The 21,653-nt window shown below is 32.2% G+C and overlaps 1 protein-coding gene across 1 annotated transcript in view; it reads right to left on the minus strand.

Moving 5' to 3' along the window:
• Positions 1-21,653, minus strand: part of Tmtc2 (Transmembrane O-mannosyltransferase targeting cadherins 2) — a 74,590-nt gene that overhangs the window by 39,645 nt on the left and 13,292 nt on the right. Inside the window, exon 3 of the mRNA XM_085202895.1 lies at positions 15,990-16,800. Within this exon, the coding sequence (XP_085059021.1) occupies positions 15,990-16,800 (811 nt within the window). The remainder of the gene's footprint in view (positions 1-15,989; positions 16,801-21,653) is intronic.

A 21,653-nucleotide genomic window follows, 5' to 3' on the forward strand; every position in this document is an offset into this window, starting at 1 on the left:
TGAAAAGGTTTAATAGAGGATTCACATTATAATTCCTCTTCATACCATATCAATATATCAGCTTCACGCATGTATCCCGCATGTATCCCGCACACAGCAGGGTAGGCAGAGGCAACCTAGTGTTAAGACACTCCGTTCCCCTCTTTCTGCCGAATTCTGGAGGCATTGCGTGAAGAACGCCAGGCAGAACTCACCGCCGCGGTTTGCCTCGACACCAGAGAGAAGAAATGAAAATATAAACGTAAATAAATATTTCACATCTTCGAGTGGGAATCGAACCTACAACCGTCGCGTTACAGACTCTTGTGCCGCTACGCCACGACGGCCTTGACGGCGTTCATATTATAATTCCTCCAATCTAGATTCGACCTCATATTCTTGGATGAGAAGTATTCCTATATGTCACTATTCATATTCATATTTGTTTCGAAAAAGAAAACAAAAAATATTCAGGCTTATACAACTAGCATATTTAAAATTTTAATCTATTCAACAGGCTTTTACGCTGGATCTGGCTATTTTTAAAAAATCATTCACAGTTTTAGCGCTTTCCGACTTTTTTTATTTTAGACTATTCGACTTATTGCAAAACTGTCTAGTTTTTATATTATACACCTACTTATTTTTAGACAGCTTTGATTAGCTTTAATAACAATATGTATTAGAAAATATACATTTCATTTCAGTCTTAATATAAAAATCATAAAAAATATTGAAATATTCTTCATGAAAAAAGCTCATTTTGAAAACAAGCTTTTATTCAAAAGGTGAGTTACTAAAATGAAAATAATTACATATTATGTTATGAAATTGCAAAAGCGTATATAAAAAACAGAAAAATAAAAGTAAAAAAGTGCGCGATATATAAGGTTACCTTCAATTTCATAAAATTATTATTGACTTTACTTTTTGAATAAAAGTTCGTTTTCAAAAAGGTATTTTTAATTAACATTTTATTTATATGTAACGTTGCTGAGCGATTGATAAGTGGACAGCTAAAACTACTGCGCATGGGAAGCTAAATTTGGCATTTTTTTTGGAAATAAAATTCTCTGCGGTGCTCTTAATACTCTTATACTAAAACAGAAAATTTCTCGAAACTTGTATGAAAACTGTAAAAACTATTATATTTACAGCCAATCTACAGAATACCGAAATAATAAAGTCCACGCCGAAGAAGTTGCAAGCGAGAACTTGTTTCATATAAAAAATAAAAAATCTAACTTTGGCCAAATATAGAAATACCTTACCATATTTTATAAATAAATACAAAACTAAAAAGAATTGCAAAAAGTTTTCAAGTCAGCTACAGATTCGCAATTTGCAAACTTAGAAATTTCCTCCGTCGTTCTTAAGTGCAAAACAAATTTTATTTCTCTCTCTCTCTCACCTTCACGCTGTATCCCTCACATAGCGGGGTAGGCAGATGGAACCTGGGAAACTAGTGTTAAACCACCTCGTTACCATTAAGACGTTCGTTGCCCAGATTCCACAAAATTTCATTATCTTGCCTAAAGCATCAAAAATCACAAAATTTGTCACAGATAATTAATCCGTGTTATACAGATTAATATAGTTAGCATATTATTAGTAGTTGCGTTCGTTGTAGCACAGCGGCATAGCCTCTGACTATAAACGCAACGGTTGTGGGTTGCGTCCCACAACCGTTGCCAACCGCGTGTGGGTTGCGTGCTCTGGAGAATTCATTATTTTCATTTCGCAGCTCTGGCTCTAAAAAAACCTTACTTGAACACCTTAAAATATTTCTCGCTTTATAGGTACATTATTAATAGAATAAATACATCTTAGTTCTGTTTATTCCTTACAGTTGTAACTTTATTATTGCAACGTTAATGTGTCTAAGATCGATAAGGTGTTTCGTGCTTAGTAACTGTTAACATGTACGTTTATTTTAATAATCTTGAAAAAAAATCTTAATTTCTCTTCCGAAATGAGGTTCTCTATTTATTTTTATTATTGAATGTAAAGAATAATGTTCAGTGTGACGGAGGGGAATTTCTTAAAAAAATATTTAAGAAGGGGCGAACGAAGGGAATAAACGAATGCCTTCACGTAGATCCCGTGCGACGTTCTACGTTAATACTTGTAGCGCACGTTACATTTCACATTGAATAGATCCATCGTTAGGGCCGTGAAGGAATGTGGCCAGAAATAAATTCTATGCTGACTTATTGTTCATTAACTTCTTATACTTTTCTTATATTACTTTTATTATTCAAAAGTATTTTTTCTTTGATTTTTAAATTAAAAGTATTTTGTTATATATTCAAATTTTAAAAAAGACAACTTGTCGTATTAGAAACAGGGTGCATTACTACCCCTATAATATGCATATGAGAAAGCAACAAGACAGCGGTATATGAAATACTCGTACGTGTACATTTCTTCCTATACATAGGTGAAATATTTAAACCACAAAATTATTCGAATTGGTAACCTCCGGCAAAATATGTAAATTATTTTGTCGCAACGTCAGACAATTCCGTAAATAAGCCTGAAATTTCTGAGGCATAATTATTTCATAGCGACCTAGTCGGTAGAAATCCAATTATATATGCATTTGTCACGCAGACTGTTATTCATTATTAGTAGAGAATTTTTTGCGACTTAAGTAAGCATAACAAGAGGGAGTTCCTTAATGTAGATAGTGTAGATACTGAAAAGTTACACAAAATGCTATATATTAGGTTACCTAACTAAATGTAAACAAACTATTGGATGGATTAAAAGCACTGTGAACCACTATATATTCGACAATCCACCGAAAAATATCTGCATGCAGGCAGTTCTAGAGGAAGGTACAATTTTATACCTTTAATAAAACATATAGGAAAACGCACAGTCCAAACTGATAAATTTTACTCGACAAATTTATGTACAATCCTTATTATATTTGCAACTTTGTGTACTGCCCTTCCTTTGCAAGTTTGTATGCTCGTACTGGACTTGTATCAAAATAATGTCAACGAATTCAACTTTAAAATATTTTCATATTGTTTTAAGTATATTTATTACTTCTACGTTATATTCGGAACTCTTACTGATATTATTTATTATCTATCTATATATATATAAAAGGACTTGTCCTCACTGACTGAGGTAAGACGCACGCACAGCCGTAACCGCTGTGCGTAGAAACGTTAAATTTGGACAGATGTTTACTTTCCTAATCTGAGCATCCACTAAGAAGGGATTTTGAAAAATTTTAACCCTAAAGGGGAGAAATAGGAGTTGAAAGTTTGTATGGAAAAAAATTTAATCGGCACCAATTTTTATAAAATTTGAAATTCAGACTATTAAGTAAGTATTTAATTTTCACACGTTTCATGGTTTTCTAGAATTCTTCCCTTAAGGGTGCAAATAAGGGGTTGAAAATTTGTATGAAAAAAATGAAAAAAATATGAAAAAATCTTTAAATCGCCACCGATTTTTATAAAATTTGAAACTTTTTAAAAATATATCATTGAACATGTCTACATGGTTTATTAGAATTCACCCCTAAATAAGCAAGCGAAGCTGCGTGCGTCCGCTAGTTTCTTATAAAAATCGTCTATTTACTTTCCCGTTCAGAAATTTAAGAAGCAATACTTTTTATTTATCTATTTGTCTTCATTCCATTTGTGGGTAAGTTTTATAGGTATTAGTTGAAAAGTAGCTTACGCTGAGACTATTGGAGCTCAATCGACTTTAGTTGAAATACCATAAAAGTAACTTTTCCAATAAACTTTCGCGGTTTACCTTTTGCCAGACGTTAACAATATTTGTGCATTAAAATACAATGAAGTAAGCCAATTTTTCAAATTTTAGAGACCAAACTTCCATATAAATAATGTATGCCCAAGAATACGTTTCGATATGGCGCATTTATAGCATTTTTTTGTTGTAACACGACGGTTGTGAGTTCGATCCCTAATCGAGGAAATGAAATATTTATTTAATTTTATATTTCCATTTTTTCGCTCTGGTGTCAAGGGAAAGCGCGGCATTGAATTTCGCCTCACAACACGCAATGCCTCGAAAATGCCGAAAATAGGGAACGGAGTGTTTTAACACTAGGTGTGCATATCTCACAGCTATTTTCACACGTACCTACATACATATATCAAAATCATTACACAGTAAAAATAAATCTTAAACAAGGAAATAAAGATAATAAAAAGATAAAGACAAGATATGAGCCTAATCTTTATTTTCCGAGACCATATGATATAGTGGTCTGAGGTGTGCAATGTGACGTGCGTACATTACAAAACCCCTCAGCTATTCCACGTTTTCTGTTCCATGTTAGAGCAATTTCCTCTGAAATACGACGTCATTGTTGTTGGCGTCGATCCTGGTAGGGTGGGGGAAGGGGGCCGTACCATTGCGAAGACAGTGAAGTGTAGAGCTAACTTTCGTACGCTAGAGTGACCAAAAGATCTTTAAGTTATCTTTCGTTTTTTACTTGCAAATTAAAACAAAAATATTTATTATATTATTGATGAGTTCAACCCTTAATGTTAATGTGTTTTTTGGTGGCAACTCTTGATTTTAATTTTGTTTTTTTTTATTTCTGATTATTGAAGTCCTTTTGCTAAATTGGTGAAATGTGTAACTAAAGAAATAATTGATTAAAAATTAGTAAGTAATGTAGAGATATAAATAACTCAATTAAAATACAATCCATGTATAATAAACATATATTGTACATAATATTTATCTTTAAGTTCTCTCTTTTGGCAGAATAAGGAACCTAGATTTGGTTCCCCTTTCACTTAGGTACATTTCATATATCGCTAAGATGATATGTTTAAATAAAAAAAACATGAACATTAAATGAAATAGTATTAAAAGGTAAAATAAACCAGATCTAATTCTACTTTAACTAGGGTATCTACGAGTTTAATAAAAATAAAATAACGAAACATTAAAAATACAGAACATATTTCTAAGCTCAACGTTGTTACAAAAATAATGATTCATGTTATGGATCCTCATTAAAAGAAATTTTGTTTGCATAGCAAATAATAAAATGGTAGATTGTTAAAATATTCTTCGTGTACAACCTCTGGGCAAAAGTTATCTCGATGTGGAAGTATTAACTTAGAATAAAACATTTTGAGAATTCATTTCATTTTGTATATAAATTAGAGATCCAGGAAATAGAAGAAAGAACAGCTATTTTCAAGAACAGATATGGGATTTTACCTCCAAGTTCACAAGGCCTTATCGAAGATAGCACATTGAGGCAAGGTGGGGAAGGTGGGTGAGTGTTTTAACGCTGAGTTCCCTCTGCCTACCCTAATACATGCGGGATACAGTGTGAGTTGAAAAAAATATAAGAAAAATAGTTACTATAAAAAGATAATACTATATAATAATTATAACAGTCATGACTATCCATGAGGCCCAGGGGCAGACCTTCGCAGACGTCGTCATCGTCCGAACCGGACGCGCACGGATCCGAGTACATGAGAGCGTCTCTCACGCAGTCGTCGCAGTGACGAGACACACCAACACCTGTGTCTATTACTCTGACGATGGCGGTGACGCAATAGGCAACTTCATCAGCCGAGCGGTGGGCGCTTCATTTACGGAGGTGGTGGAGGCGAACCTAAAAGGGGCAATGTCACAAAGAGACGATAGGGTGATAGAGGCACTGATCCAAAAACTTAAGGACGGCGTTCTGCATAAGCCAGGCCAAATCTAAAATTCCACACCTATATACATAATAATTATACAAAAGACTATAATAATTATACAAAAGACTATAATAATATATGTAAAAAAATTGTCGGTAGGGGTCTCATCCAACCCCTCTAGTATAAGCTCTAGATATAAGTACAGTTTAAATTGTCCCAAAATTAAGTACGCCACATTAAAAGAACTTTTTTAAAATAAAAAAGGCACGGGCAACTATGCGCCCGTGGATGTAGTTTTTTTAAAATAAAAAAATAATAATAACAATAATAATTATAACAAGCTTAATTTTACAATTTAACGGAAATATTTAATTAACTAGGTCATATGTAACATCTTGAAAATAAAATAAGCATAACAATTAATCACAGTTCATAAAGTCAATCGATTAATTATGTAATGGCATAATATATGTCATTAGGGTCATAATATTAATTAATTTTTATAATAATTTTGATTTATTTTTTGCATTCCTTAGAATCTATTATCTAGACAATAAATATAATTACTATCAAAGAAAAAAATACTAAAAAAGTACCTCAATTCTCATTTGGGTGAGTGGTTTCAAATATTAGCCCAGACAGCTGAATAAAAATAGTCACTTGGGGTCAGGTAAAGTACAAATAACCACGTATTAAGAGAATCCACTACTTATCTATCTATTTTTGCTTTATCTATGAAAATAATTATATTGTATATTTTTCCATGATATTATCTTTCACTTTGTATTAAATTATTTTCAGTGTTTGTCTTATAGAAATTTATATACATATTTTATTTAATAATTTAAGCCTACCATTTTCTTCTAAAGTTGTAATTATACAACTAATTAATTATACGGATATTAGTTTATCTGAATGCTTATTCGTAAGTGCGACAAGTATTTCTGTGTAATATTTATTTTTACTAGGTTACATTTCAGCTGTTTCTGGACCACCAAGATTAAAATAGGACTGCCTTATTCAAAAAAAGCGTTATATTTACTTCTAAGCGATAGTTACGATTGTATCTCGTTAATGTCTCTCATAACAGAAAATAATTTGCCTCCTGCCCAAAATGACCGCTTCGTCCTATTCTATTGTTTTCATAAAACGTTACGGATAAATTTGTTATCAATCAATGAAAAAAATCGTCATGCCTAACTTTATGTGTGAAATGAAAAAAAAAAAATTCTGTCAGAAATTGAAAAGTGAAAAGGGGTGATTTATATATGGATATAAAAGGACAATAAATTTTTGTTTCAGGGAACAGCAATGGATAGCGGGGTATTCAAAAAGGAATTCATTTGTTTTTGATAGTATGAATATTTAACTACGTTTGTACTAAGTCATTTCGTTTTTATTTTCCCTTTATTTTTAAAATATTCGACACTGAGTGATCTAACGCAAACGCAATGGGCTTTGGTTATATATAAATGACGCAAACAAAACAATTAATGACAGTTAACGAAACACAAATATATGTACAAATAGCTATACAAATTTGAATTTAGAATGCCTAACAAAAGAGGAAAAATTTGTGATTAAAGTGGCCAGTACGACAAAACGCCAATTTCATGTTTACTTTTTTAAAAAATATACACTTATTTTAATTTAGCATAACTAGTTCATTCACTTTCTTACCTTCTTTTGTATATATTTTTTATATAGAACAAGTAACTGAAAGTAGTATGAAAGAGATTTTCCTGCTTTTGAAATTGTGCTTTTGGAAGTTCATACGATAACGTTTGCTATTCAAATTCTTGAACAATATTTTATATTTTATAACTTGTTACTTTCGAGTTGAACATTAATATGAGACATATTATATATTAATATAATACGACTAGCGGGCGCGCGCAGCTTCGCTTGCGTATTAAGGGGTGAATTCTAATATACCATGAAACATGTGTTCAATGAAATATTTTTAAGTCTAAATTTCAAATTTTATAAAAATCGGTGGCGATTTAAGAATTTTTCCATACAAACTTTCAACCCCTTATTTGCACCCTTAGGGGAAGAATTCTAGGAAACCATGAAACACGTGTTCAATTAAATACTTTTAAGAGTCTGAATTTCAAATTTTATAAGAATCAGTGCCGATTTAATTTTTTTCCATACTAACTTTCAACCCCTATTTAGCCCCTTTAGGGTTAAAATTTTCCAAAATCCCTTCTTAGTGGATGTTCAGATTACGAAAGTAAACATCTGTCCAAATTTCATGTTTCTACCATCAGTGGTTACGGCTGTGCGTGCGTCTTACCTCAGTCAGTGAGGACAAGTCCTTTTATATATATAGATAGATAATGATATGGATATGGAATACGATTATATGGGATAATAAAGTACACCTTTTGTTACAAGTTTCTTTCTACAGTTTTTTACGATAGCTAAAATTTACTTCAAGAACTCTTCAAATAAACTTGTATAAAATAATGTGTAATTTTAATAATTGGTCAGTCAATTTTGTCAATCAGTAGTAGGTAGTTTCATAGTTTGTATACCATTACCACATTTCATATTCTATATGTATATTTTATAGATTTTATTGTTTTAGTGAAAGTAATTTGATGTTAAGGTTTGTGTTTGTTTAATCTGTTGACTTGACTGGTTGTTGTAACATTTTATATGATTTATTATTTTATAATACTTCATGAGTTCACCAAAAAAAATATTTTAAGATAGTTGTCACCTGCAACTTCGTTTCGCAGTCCGATGATCTTTGGCATACTATTTTTAAGTGAAGGTACTGATCATATCACTTACAAAGGAACGAAAAATCATTAAAATTCATCCAGTAATTATGACGATGTGCGTGTTTTATACGTATATAATAAATAAACAAACACAAAGACAAAACCTTAAAAATCATACACTATTATTTAAATATATGAACAGCCCCATGGTTCGTTAGATTTACTGATCGTAAAGAATTAAGATATTTTCATTATAATATTTTCGGACAATTACCACAAAATTATATTGAACATAGTGGTTTATGATGTAAAGATAAAAAAAGTATGAAAATATATCAACTTAAGAACATTTTTTTATCTAAAACAACAAAAGAAAAGTCAATAAATTACAGAGAAAACATTTGGTTTTATCTTATTCGATGTTAGCTCTGGAACTACCAGCATTATCAACCGACCGTATCGTTACACAGGTGTTGAGCGAAAGGACCGACTTTCTTCCATTCCCGACTTAAGGTACTATTCACAAGTTGGTTCGACGTCGTTCCTATCGATTTTAGATTAAGGAACTTCGAACGCCAGTAAAAAACATACCATAATAAATTTCCTCGACTCCATTTATGTAGGACACGATTTTTTAGTTAAATCCATATAATTTTTAAGGTTTAATTCAATTTGTACGCATTGGAAATTTAGTTACGCTATCGATTGAAAATAAAATGGAATATTGGCTTTGTTTACGATTAAATATTCACCGTTACGAGGCACGCGAAACTGGCTTTATCCAGTGCGCTGTCGACATTTCAACTTACCCTCTCAATTTTTTATTTCGCTGTAGTTGGCTTCGGCACAACAATTGTTCAGACTTGTCGATGAGGCGTACGAGTTTCACTTCTGCATATTTGATGGTGCTCAAAGCGCGCACATCCAATTACTAGTACCGCTAAAACAACGAGGTAGGATAAATCAACTTCTATGCCGGAAATTGGTTTACGAACAAATATAACAAAAAGTCAAGTCGAAAATTGACAATAGGGAATACGGCAATTCCCATATTTATTTGTTACTCTTCTAGGGCACGTCAGCCATCAATAAGGAACATGTTGGCGCCCAATTACGTTGCTCTCTGTATTTCATTTTAGTAAATAGGCAAGAGGTGAGAAGTTTTATAGCATATCAAGTTTTATTTTAAAAGATAGAGAGGCGTGAGGAAGTACACTAATTTTTCGCGTTAAGCGGTTCAGGAAACACAACTATATACTAAATTCTAACTATTTAGTCATATATAAGTAACTTTCAGTGTTCAATAACTACCATAAATTCAAATGGCTTATATTGACAAGTTCAGAAGAAAGAGCAACGTTCACATGTCGCCTTGTTTGTGAATTCACTTTAGACTTTTTCATTTCTCGCTTCGGAAGAGTTTATTTGGAATACTGCTAACTTATCGTTGGGAACACAGATCTTCCCTTAATACAATGTTAAGAGAATCTACAAGGTTTTACTTAACTAGAAGTAGATGTTTGTAAAATGAAATTGATGGACATTTTTGGATAAATAATTTATTTAATTAATTAATATTCAATTATAGATTCAAAACTCATATGGATGGCGCAAGCTGGCAGGGAACATATTTAAAATTATCCTGGTAATCGTTTTCCACTAAATGAACAGATTAATCGATATCGTCGTACAATCATCACACTTCTTCTCCTGGCATTAATCCCAGCTATTGCGTCTGCCTTCCTACTCAACCTAAAGAAAACGTTAAAATTTAAACATATAAATTTAATTAATTATAGTATAATTCTGTGGTTGTTCAATATAAACTATTACGAAATTGAGATTTAATTATGAGTTGAATATAAAACGAAAAAGACAAAAATAGTTACGCAACCGATGTGAAGCTTGATTTTTGTATGAAACAAAAACGTTTCTTTGAAAACCCGATGGCGTACGACATCGGGAAGGACGTTTATTAACGGCTATGTTTCTGCGCTGCTCGTTTCCGCTCTTTTGTGATTGCTCACGCCAGTTACCCAGCCCTGTGAATAGGCCGCATACGCGAGTGAACAACTTTTCAAAGTATTAAGGCGTTTTTGTGGCACTCTGATCTCATGCAAGCTGCTTTCATTTACTTGAAAAACTTTGTTGTCACCCATGAGGGTAGATTTAACAAGATTCCTTTATAGCTTTAGCTAAATGACAGCGTATATTTGTTTGTAATTAACATAATTATTTGAACGTTTAATTAGTCTAAGTAATTGGTTTATGCCAATTAATACAATTGTTGTTATTACATTGTTTAGAGCAAAGTGCTAATTTCTACCTCAACCTTAGGTTATATGGGTAATGTCAGCAATTACTTTTCGACTGTATAGTAATAACGATCATATACTATTTATAGTATAAGTACAAAAATAATTGTTTTCAAATTATTTCTAAGCTTCAAAAAATATAAAAGGAAAAGAGATTAAAAGTAAAAATATTTAAATTGAAATAGCTCTAAGTAAAAGGATGCTTCATTAAAAGTAACATCCTCACTAAATAAAAATCATTTCTAATAAATTTATTATACAGATCAAATAAACTAATTATAATCAGAAAAAAATACTTTTAAATATTCTGTGCACTAATGTTAAACCAATCTAAGAGGCACATAAAGATGGAAATATGACATAAAAGTCGATAAATTTGCTCAATAGCTATTAAACGACATTGTGGGGTGTGAAAATGTGGGAGTAGGAAGAGATTTTTGATTTAGAGCATCCTCTGAGAACAAAATATAGATGTGGCATATTATTAGCTCCCATATTATGTTCATATAATTTTAGCTTCGCTATCCATGCTAAACAGAGGGAACTTAGAAACCTAGTGTTAAGATATTCCGTTCCCTTTAGGTCATATCATTTCCCCATTTTGCCTCGTTACCAGAGCGAATAAATGAAAATATTAAATAGTTAATTTCCTCGAATGAGAATCGAACCTACATACAACGACTGGCCTTTAGTTTATATCATTTTACAGTTTCAAATTACACCCAGGTTTATAAAATTCCTAAGCAAATTGCTGAGCAGTTTTACACAAATGTACTCGTATTATGTAGGTAAGTAAATTTTTAACAGTGTGGGAACTGGAACAGCAACGCAATCTATGATGTATAATTACTTCACAAACTGCTACTTAAAGAAGTAAATATTAAATAATAATAAAAAAATCTAATAATCAATTAGTATGTGCTCGTTATTTTTACACGAACATTATTTTTTATAATTCATAATTAGTTATTAGGTATATTACGGGGAAAAGCTGATGGTTTTAAAATTACATCGAATTAAACCACCTTGAGAAAAATTATTTATATTTATATTGAAATCTTAATTAATTATAATTATAAAGTATCATTAAAATTAATGAACCTACATAATACATAAGCTAGAAGAATGTACGCAATCGAAAAGTTTAATTAAATATAATATGATAGATAATTACTGCACAAAAACTTATATACTTATATAAAAATCCAAGCACATATTGAATGATTTCGTTAATAGAAATAAAACGTATCAAATTAAACCAAACAGCGACTATTATTTAATCTGACATACATATTTCATTCTATCACCGATGACATTAAATAGATTGTAAATATTTATCTTTTTCAGTATAGCGTGAGCGCTTCTTTCCTGTGTCCAGAGTGGCACTTGGATGTCAAGTCTCGTGAAGGGGACATAAATTGTGGACATTTCTAGCAACACTTAACTTTAGATCTGTACCGGACAAAGTACCAGCTGGCAACCATCCGAGCGGAAGCAACTATACATCGCCAGCCTAACGAAATAGAAGATACCATTATTCTTTTGCACGAGACAAGGAGGCGTTTAAGCGCTATTATTTACTGCTAGATTTGTTTCTCTCACTGGAAATATAAAGCGGTGGCTAGCACTAAAACAAAAAGGAAAAATAAACAAATTTAGTTTTACAAATCTATTAAAGTTTTCCGTTTTGCTTAAAAAATTTGCTCAGATCTATGAAAAATTGATTTGATTGTTATTATTATTATGTTCTTTGTTAAAAATACCATTATATTGTGTTACCAGTGTTTAAAATACTTTTAAAAATAAAAGCTTTCTAATAATAAAAATAATAAAAAGGCAACATAACTGAAAAGATAAAATAATTAATCTTTATTTGGTATTTTCATAAAGTATAAAATAATCTAACATTTTAAATATTAACTAATATCTAAGTTGGTTACTTCTTTTACTTTAAGATATTTTATTGATCTTCGATCTTTTATATCCTCCTTGGCGCCAAAGAAATAAAAAAAAGTACTCATCAAATAGAGAACCTCCGCCGGGATTTTCGTCGGTTAAAAAGACGACTTGGAAAGGAACGTGTATAACTTTCAAAATCGTTTTCAAATTCAATAATGATAAAGAGATTTTAATTATTGAAAAGCTATTATTAGGTGTCTAACCACCTTTCGACAACAGCAAAATCATAAAATTCTATTAACCATTCCAGTAGTAGCGCGGGGGCACAAGCGTCTGACTAAACTAACACGACAGGTTGTGGGTTCGATTTCCACTCGAGGCAAGGTAGTGCGCGGCGTTGAGTTCCGCAACTCAACACGAATGCCTCACTAGGCTGCTTCTGCCTACCCTGCCACAATAAAAAAAAAACATTTTTAGTGCAAATAAAAGATTTTTTGCCATGGCTGTTTGTTAAACCTCTGTCTACTTAAATCAAGATACATACGGTTACGGATACGGTATATAATAATAAATGGAGTGTATTATCAATTTAAAATTTCAATTTATTTGGAGGAGATCTTTTTAACGATAACAGAAAGAGGCAATATCGTGAATCCAATTTATAGGGTGAGAGGAAAAATGAAAAAATCTATAAGTGAGATATTTCGGATCCAGATGCTCGTTTCGTTGGTCGGCGGCGATCTTGGGACATTCAAATTGATGGTAAGGGTACGTTTCACCATTAGGGGGGGTCTTATTAATTCCCCTTTCGACAGGCCGACCGAGAAGGCCATAAATTCACCTCAACCAAAGGGATGACCAATTTCAGAACATTTACGAGCCACAAATTACGCGACCGCTGAAATATACTGGGCTTGCGATGTTAAAGAACGGAGGGCAAGTGAGGGCTGAAAATGCCCAAATGTTAATTTAATGTTAAGTTACACAAAATTGCTTTAGTCTTCAAGATAGGAGAAATATTGGCTGCCGTCCGCGAAAAGGTCCAGATACTAATTTTATTCAGGGTAAATGAGCTGGGGACAAGGCGACGCGACGGTTAATCGATATTCATTTAACTAAACGTACATTTATTATAGCTGAAAGGGATATCATGTAAATAAAGGGTCTGGGAAATTTACACCGTTTAATTTAGCCTTATTATAATGACTTTAACTTAGTAATAATTTAGATAATTTTCATTCACGACTGGGCGTGGCATAATAAATAAGTGTCTCTTATTGTGCTTTCCTTAGTCATAATCATCACATATAAAAAAAGTTGACTAATTCGAATTTCCTTTTGTTTTTTTTTTCATATGGAAACTAGAAAACTATACATTGGATAAGTTTTGCGCTTTTAACGGCTGTTTTATTTGTTCGCGTATAATATATCTAAGGCGAGTTGGTAACGTTGTGCGAGCTAACTGTTTTATCACTATATTGCATGGGATCGCATAAACTTCCAAAGGCAGCGGCAATAAAATGCTACTATAAGGATAATTCCATATAACACTGACTTCGTAAGGTCAGAAGTAACTTTTTTGTCGTTTCGAGAAATTTGTTGGTTCGCGGGCTGTCGCGTTTATGTTGTGCCCCTACATCGCGACTGGCTTTAATAAGTTTTTTTTTATAATATTATACTTGGACTGACTGACAAACATTCTTCTGCGTCTAGCAGTCGTCTAATAAAGAAACTATCTACGAGTATGTATCTTAAAAAAAAAAAAGATAATAAAATAACTGTTAAGATTCTTACGCAAACCGTACTTGAAGCGAACCAAAGTAAAAATAAATATTGAGGTCGTAACTCAACCTCGTAAAAAAATCCACCTAACATTAGGATATATCTTCACTCTATAAACAGAAAATTTATTGGACCATTAGAGACACCGTTTTATTATAAAGTCTGTAGGTACAATGTTTCCCTTTTAATACGAAATATCATTGTTAACATAATCATTTGTCATAATGTAAAATCTTTGCCTTTTGGGTTTTCAACAAGTTATTTTGGAGCATCGCCGAATACATTTTTTTGTAACTTCCAAAATTTAGATTTTATGCCGGTTAATGAACCTGTCTCACTGTAGAACCCCTTTAGGGTTACGTTCCTCGTAAGGTTAAAACGGAATCTTTATAGGATCACTTGTTTATCCATTTACCGCGAGATCGCGTAGAGGTATCAAGCTCAAATTAATATCAAATATCCTACATATCTATATATATATAAAAGGACTTGTCCTCACTGACTGAGGTAAAACGTACGCACAGCCGTAACCGCTGATGGTACAAGCGTGAAATTTGGAGAGATATTTACTTTCGTAATCTGGACATCCACTAAGAAGGGATTTTGAAAAATGTTAACCCTAAAGGGGTGAAATAGGGGTTAAAAGTTTGTATGGAAAAAAAATTAAATCGGCACCGATTCTTATAAAATTCGAAATTTAGACTCTTAATAATATTTCACTCTTAATACTCTTAATAATATTTTTTGGTTTATTAGAATTCACCCCTAAATAAGCAAGCGAAGCTGCGCGCGTCCGCAAGTTTGATATAAAGTAATAAGTTACAATGTTAAAATCTAAATATTAATTGAGCCCAGTCAATTCTGCCACTCAACACTCAATGCCTCCAGAATGAAATGAAATGAAATGGGGAGTGGAATGCCTTAACACTAGGCCCCCTCGGCCTATCCTGCTACAGGCGGAATACAGAGTGAACCTAAAAAAATAATTCATTATCGAAATGGAGTATTACAATGAAATAAAAAGCTTAGTTGACACGGAAGCTCCATGCGCGCTTTGTTACATTTGGCATAAAGGAAGAAACAATAAAAGAATCGTTGGCACATAATGAAGCATTCAAACCTTTCTCTATAAAAACAATGTTTGAATACAATTGTTTAATTAATTTTCTTTGTTTACTAATATAATATATAAACTCGTCGTTAATCACACATTTGTAACTTATGTAACGGTCCCACGAATAAGAAAAGATTGAATCATCTTATCAAACTCCTAATTACGACTTCAAAACAATCCAGACGTTCAGGGATACAAATTGGATTAGAAGTTACTGGCCTAAGACTAATTGCCTGTTCAGAGAACTTAGTACTTGCTTTCATATCGCTACAGATCAAGCAATATAATAAAAAAATGATTTTGAAATTTTACATAACAAGGGTTACGTACGAATATGAAGCAATATCTATTTTATTCGACCGCTCCTAAAGCTCCGAACAAAAACCCTTCAATCTCGAACTCTTCCGAATACGATCTCTCATAACTTTATGATACTTTACCTTTTTCATGTATTATATAGCTTTACTTTCAATTTAAACAAAGATAGTAAAATAGAACTTCTTACCTTGGAATAAGGTTCTTCTTGACGAGTATCCTTCAAAAAGTCGAAAAATATACACAGGGGCACCACCATTATAGCGGGCTCTTTGGAAAGAGTGGCTGCCGTCGCAAATAGAAGTGTCCCCGCTAACGTACACCATTGTAAGAGTTCACCTGAATCTCCACTAACACTACCGCTACACTGACACTGATTAAGTTTCACTGCTCCAGTTTCTACTTCACATACATTCAACATTCTCAAGGGTCCCGCTTTGCCTGCTTTTAGGAGTCTTCGGACATTCATCATGATTTGCTGTACTAGACCGTGGCAGCTTAATCGAAAATTTTGGTCGCTTGTAGCCAGTTGGTGCCTCAGAACTTTACTTTTGACAATATGATGGCATTGTTTTTTCTGACTTTCTATTCTAAGTCGTACATGCTCACTATAGAGCAAAAAACTGAGTAGAAAAAAATTGCATGCTGCTAGATCAGCTCTCCCGACAACTCCGGCCACGGCCTCTGTGTGTATAGGGTGTGCGGCAAAACTTAACCCGGCGACCGCAGTACCGACTTTTATACAATGTGGGGGTAAAAGTCGTCGTGCAGTCGTCACTACTAAGGCCGTCGCTGCAGAATGAAGCAGGATATTAAGAAAATGATAGCTCCACGGCTTAAATCCACTAAACATGTAGTTTATGCGATATGTAACTACACATATAGGTCGGTAAGAGCCGTGGGAACCAGGGTCAGTTAGTTTTGTTCCCCAAAAATCATTTTCGAATAATGCTCTGATTGGTGTGTGCCCGATGACATCTGGGTTCGACAGTATCGCCCGTCTGTGAAATAAAAATATATACGTCAAATTTTATTTAAATTCAAATAATGTTAAATTAGAGATTTCTTAATTAAAAATTATATTTTTAAGTAAATTATTTAATCTCTTAAATATTTTTTTGTTGACTCACTTATAAGAAACATGATAGCAAAAATGCTGTATTTATTTCTAACAACCTTAACAGATTTTCATGAAAAATATTCTTTTGTAAATATTCATAAATTTGCTAAATAAAGATAACATAAATTTCTCTAAAACTTAATGAAATATACAAAAATGAAAAAAATACTCATATTTAATAAGTTTGCCTCAAAGCGAATCAAAATTATTTTCAAGTTTGATTGCGATTCCCGAGCAACTCTAATCATGATAGCCTTTGAAATGTTACGACGACGATATTAAAGTAATTCTTTGAAAAGTAGAAATACTAAAATTTTGTAACTGAACAACAATCCAGCAGTGAAAAATAATTTACTAATAGAAGAAAAAAAATGTTTCCTTCATTTACATGTATAAACAACTTAATTATATTAGTACTTAATATTCAACTTAATAATTTGGTGTTATGCTCGTTAAAGGATTTACAACTTTTATACAAATATTTCATTGAATATATTGCCAACTCCCACTAACATCTACTTTTAGCTCTACACTGTATCGTACACAAAGCATTGTAGACAGAGGAAACCTGGAAATCTAGTTTTAAGTGTCTTCGTTCCCCATCACGGTACTCCCATTCCTCACTTTCCACGGAATTCTGGATTGTGAAGGCATTTATTGTGGATTCATTCATTACTGGTGAAACTCAACGCCACGCTTTGCCCCTACATCTATCATCTTTGTTTAAGAGAATCGATAATTTTGTACAAAAATAAAACATTTTTATAAATAAATCAATGAAGGTAATTAAGCTGTTAATTTTTTATCGCTGACAATAATTATGAAATATGGATAGATAGACGATGTAATTTGTGGGTATTTGAAAAGGTCACATTCATATAATTAGCGGCGCTGGACTTTACTGCTGTGCGTGTATGGTAATTAGGGTGAAGAATTGGTGGTTCATAGTTAATTTTCTTGTGATTACATAGACAGCCCTTTTAGTTCATTGTGTTTTCTTTTTCATGACATCACTTTCAAATTTTTTTTGGAACTATAAATAAGAACCATTCAATTGAACATCAAATTGAGAATCTTCTTCGGTTTTTTCATCGATTAAAACTTTAAAACTTTCGCAAATTATCATATAACAAGTAAACATTTTCATATATATGGTAATTATTCGAATTAAATCCCAGGACCGATAACAATACCAAACGTATATTTCAAACTAGAGCTTACCCGCGGCTTCGCCCGCTGGTATTTGGTATAAATAAATATATGCAATTGAAAAAACGTGGTTATTTTGTACTCAAATAATTACAATTTTATGTATATGTATAAAAAATAAATGATATAATTATTTTTGTAACCTATATAAGGTTTTTAATAGAAACTATAATGATATTCCAATATAAGTACTAAGCTCTGACCTTACCCAAGCTTACCGAAAACTCTATTACACGGACGACAAACTTATAGCATCGTCATTCGGTAATCAGGCTTAGATGTATCGAAATGTTTTTCCACGACCACCAGATTATATCCCCGGCCAGGCCCTACACCGCGCACAATACCATCTAAATAATGGAAAACGTTTAGCATCATTCTTTCAAGATTCATTTCTTGAAGCGTGTATTTGACGCTTATTGGATTTCGTATTCCACCCTCCATTCTGCCATTCTTTAGATCGTCTTTATTAGAGTGAGCTACAGTTGAAATTTCTATTAATATTTTCCCGGATAGCAACGTACCTGTTTCCCTGACACAATGACAAGAAACGAAATACAGAGTTGTTATTGTAATAATTGTAAGCACAGAAGACGGACGGGTATTAAAATGTTGCTATTAAATGTTGTTGACTTTTATGTAACTTATGAAATATCGCTCAGTGATTTTCTTTATTTATTCTTCTTTGAAATTGTTTAATATACCATTCTTTATAATATCATGATTTACTTATAATTATATATTGTTAACGTACTTAATAATTTCGTATTTATTTTCTTTTGTTTTGAATGTTTTTTTGATAATTAAGTGAAAATTAAATAAAAATTGTTTAAACAGTGGATGTGCAAACAAAATGAGCAGAAATATTTGTATTTTTGCCTTAAATATTAAAGTGGGTGAAGGAGATTTAGTCGGGCAGCTCTTTAGACTACAATCAATAATACGAAATGAATAATTATTGAATATATTATATATATATTATCATATATCGATAAGTAACCTAATGATTCTCCACTTCCAGATCGATTTGATTTGTTTCTACTGTTATCATATGCTATCTGCACTACGAAGGCAGTTGCCGTTGCAGTATATTAAAAGGGTACACCTGGGTACTATCCTCAAATTTTACTTCGAAACAGCTTTCTAGTAAGTAGAAAGAACTGATAATAGCCATCGATTCGATGCTTAAGTTAATTACAATAGTTTCGATCGCGTGTTCGGTAGACATCTAAAAGTTTTTCAACCTACTAGCGCGGTGTGTCAACTTTTATTTCTTTAGGTGGCATTCGTGAAAAAAATTCTTAATTCAATAAAAAATCGAAAATAATATGATATTCTCTGTTGTATAAGATAAATATAGTTTTGTATTTTAAGAATAGATTATATAGTATACTTATATACAATTATACAAAAAATTACTAAACTAAACTATATTTTTTTATGAAATGTTTAATTTATTTTATGTTACTAAATAAGTATTTTTCTTTCTTAAGTGTGGAATAACACTTTAAAAATGTCAAAAATATATACAATTATATATATTCCTAGGCGAAATTAATACATGCGTAAAAAATAACAATTAATTAAAAAAAGCCTATATAAGCTTCTAGCTAATGTTATAAATACCAGGGTGAACTTTTTTACTATTGTTTCACAATATATATATTTTTATACTAATTATCTCTTCCAGATAAAGCAGTATTAGCTCTACAAAAACCTCAAAATCGATAAGTTCACGACCTCATTAGAACAAAAATATATTTTTGCCAATAACAAAAATGCTTAAACTTTTCTAATTATAACAAGTACCTAGAATATTTCTTTTATAAGTTGAATTGATTTTCTGTCACAATACCGTTTTAGCAACCTGCGTACCTAATTCCTACCTCTATCTATTGATCCTCATACATTTTAGCCCACGTCTCGGATTTGAAGTGGAAAGCCAGTAAAATAGGCGATTGAATAATATATTTTTATAGGGCCAAAGCCGTGCTTACTATACGAAAGAAGGAAAAATCATCTCTAAAATTCGGCCATTGTATTGCAAATTGTGAGTAAGACGCCTTTCCCTTTACTTATTTACATAAAAACTTTTTGCAGAAAATGACTTTTATTTCGTTCGAGGGACCTATAGCAATAAACAAATAGATTCGAGGTTGCGGTTGTACTAAAACAGTTCCTTCATTAAAAACATTTAAGCCCTATTTACTGCAAATGGTGGCATTAGTGATACATTTACTATAAGGAAAATCAAGTAGCTTGAAATAAATATCTGAGAGACAATTAACGAGAAAAGGGTTAGAAAATATTCTTAAAGTAATTTTAGCAATTTTTGATAATAGCAACGATGATTGTACCTTTTATTGCTAGCAAGTAGTAAAACATAATTTGAAATATTTTCTTCCTAATTTGTATTGTAAGTTCTCACTTCGTGCCTAATTTCTAACTGTAACTCCACGGAAAGTACTCCATAGATTTGATCACCCGGTGAATTTCATATAATATATAGCAAAAACTATGCATTAATGCTCGTGTCTTTTGATTACATTGACTTTTTCTGTATTTTTAGTTTCCGTAAACTAGAATAATTAATAGTAATTATAGCTTGATATCTGGAAGTATATCAAGCTATAATTGGGCTGGAGCCCATCTCGAGATAGATGGCCTTGACAGACGAACAGACGGACGAAGTGATTTATAGGATCAATTTGTTGTCCGTCTGTCTGTGTTCCGTTTTTCCTTTCGAGGCACGGAGCCCTAAAAATAACGCTTTACTTGTGACTCTGAAAGTGTACATAACTTCGTTTTAGTCAGCCAGCTCACAAAAATATACTAAACAAATCAACATCATATTCATATCTTCCATTACCAACATCCATACCGATATTATAAATTCGAAAGTAACTCTGTCTGTCTGTCTGTCTTTTACGCAATCAGGGCCAAACCGCTAATTTAATTGTGATAAAATACTCATATTGAGATACTTGAGGGTCTCGGGATGAACATAGGATACTTTTTTTTTTCTCACATTTTTGTAATATTTTCGATATATACCAATACATTAAAATATTTATTAATTTGACATGCAATTTATTCCGCCATGTTAATAACAACCGTGGTTAAGCGACCGTTGCTGAGCAACGATTTGCAAAGTTTGTTGTTAAAAAACGTCACCCAAAATGATTCTATTGAAAACTGACAATAATTTCATAAATATATTTAATAAATATTCGTATAGTTCAAGCGGGCGTAGCCGCGTTCGGGTCCACTAGTATATATATAAAATAAAATCAAATATCACTATACAGTTATGAGTTTGGAAACTATATTATTGGCTTTACTTTTTAAGTTTATAGCAACGATTCCATGTGACACAGCACGCAGTGCAATATATTTACGAGCGCATCTATGGCCGGAGCACCTTTATGGTTCACGTATAGTTTGGACGCTATAACCCGCTACAATAAAGAATAATGGAGTAGTAAACAAAAACATAAACCGATTTTGTATTTTTTTTTCTTTAAC

The sequence above is a fragment of the Heliconius melpomene genome, chromosome 19 (assembly GCF_056956725.1).
Source record: "Heliconius melpomene rosina isolate 202511_hmr_F chromosome 19, ASM5695672v1, whole genome shotgun sequence".
Classification (NCBI taxonomy): domain Eukaryota; kingdom Metazoa; phylum Arthropoda; class Insecta; order Lepidoptera; family Nymphalidae; genus Heliconius; species Heliconius melpomene.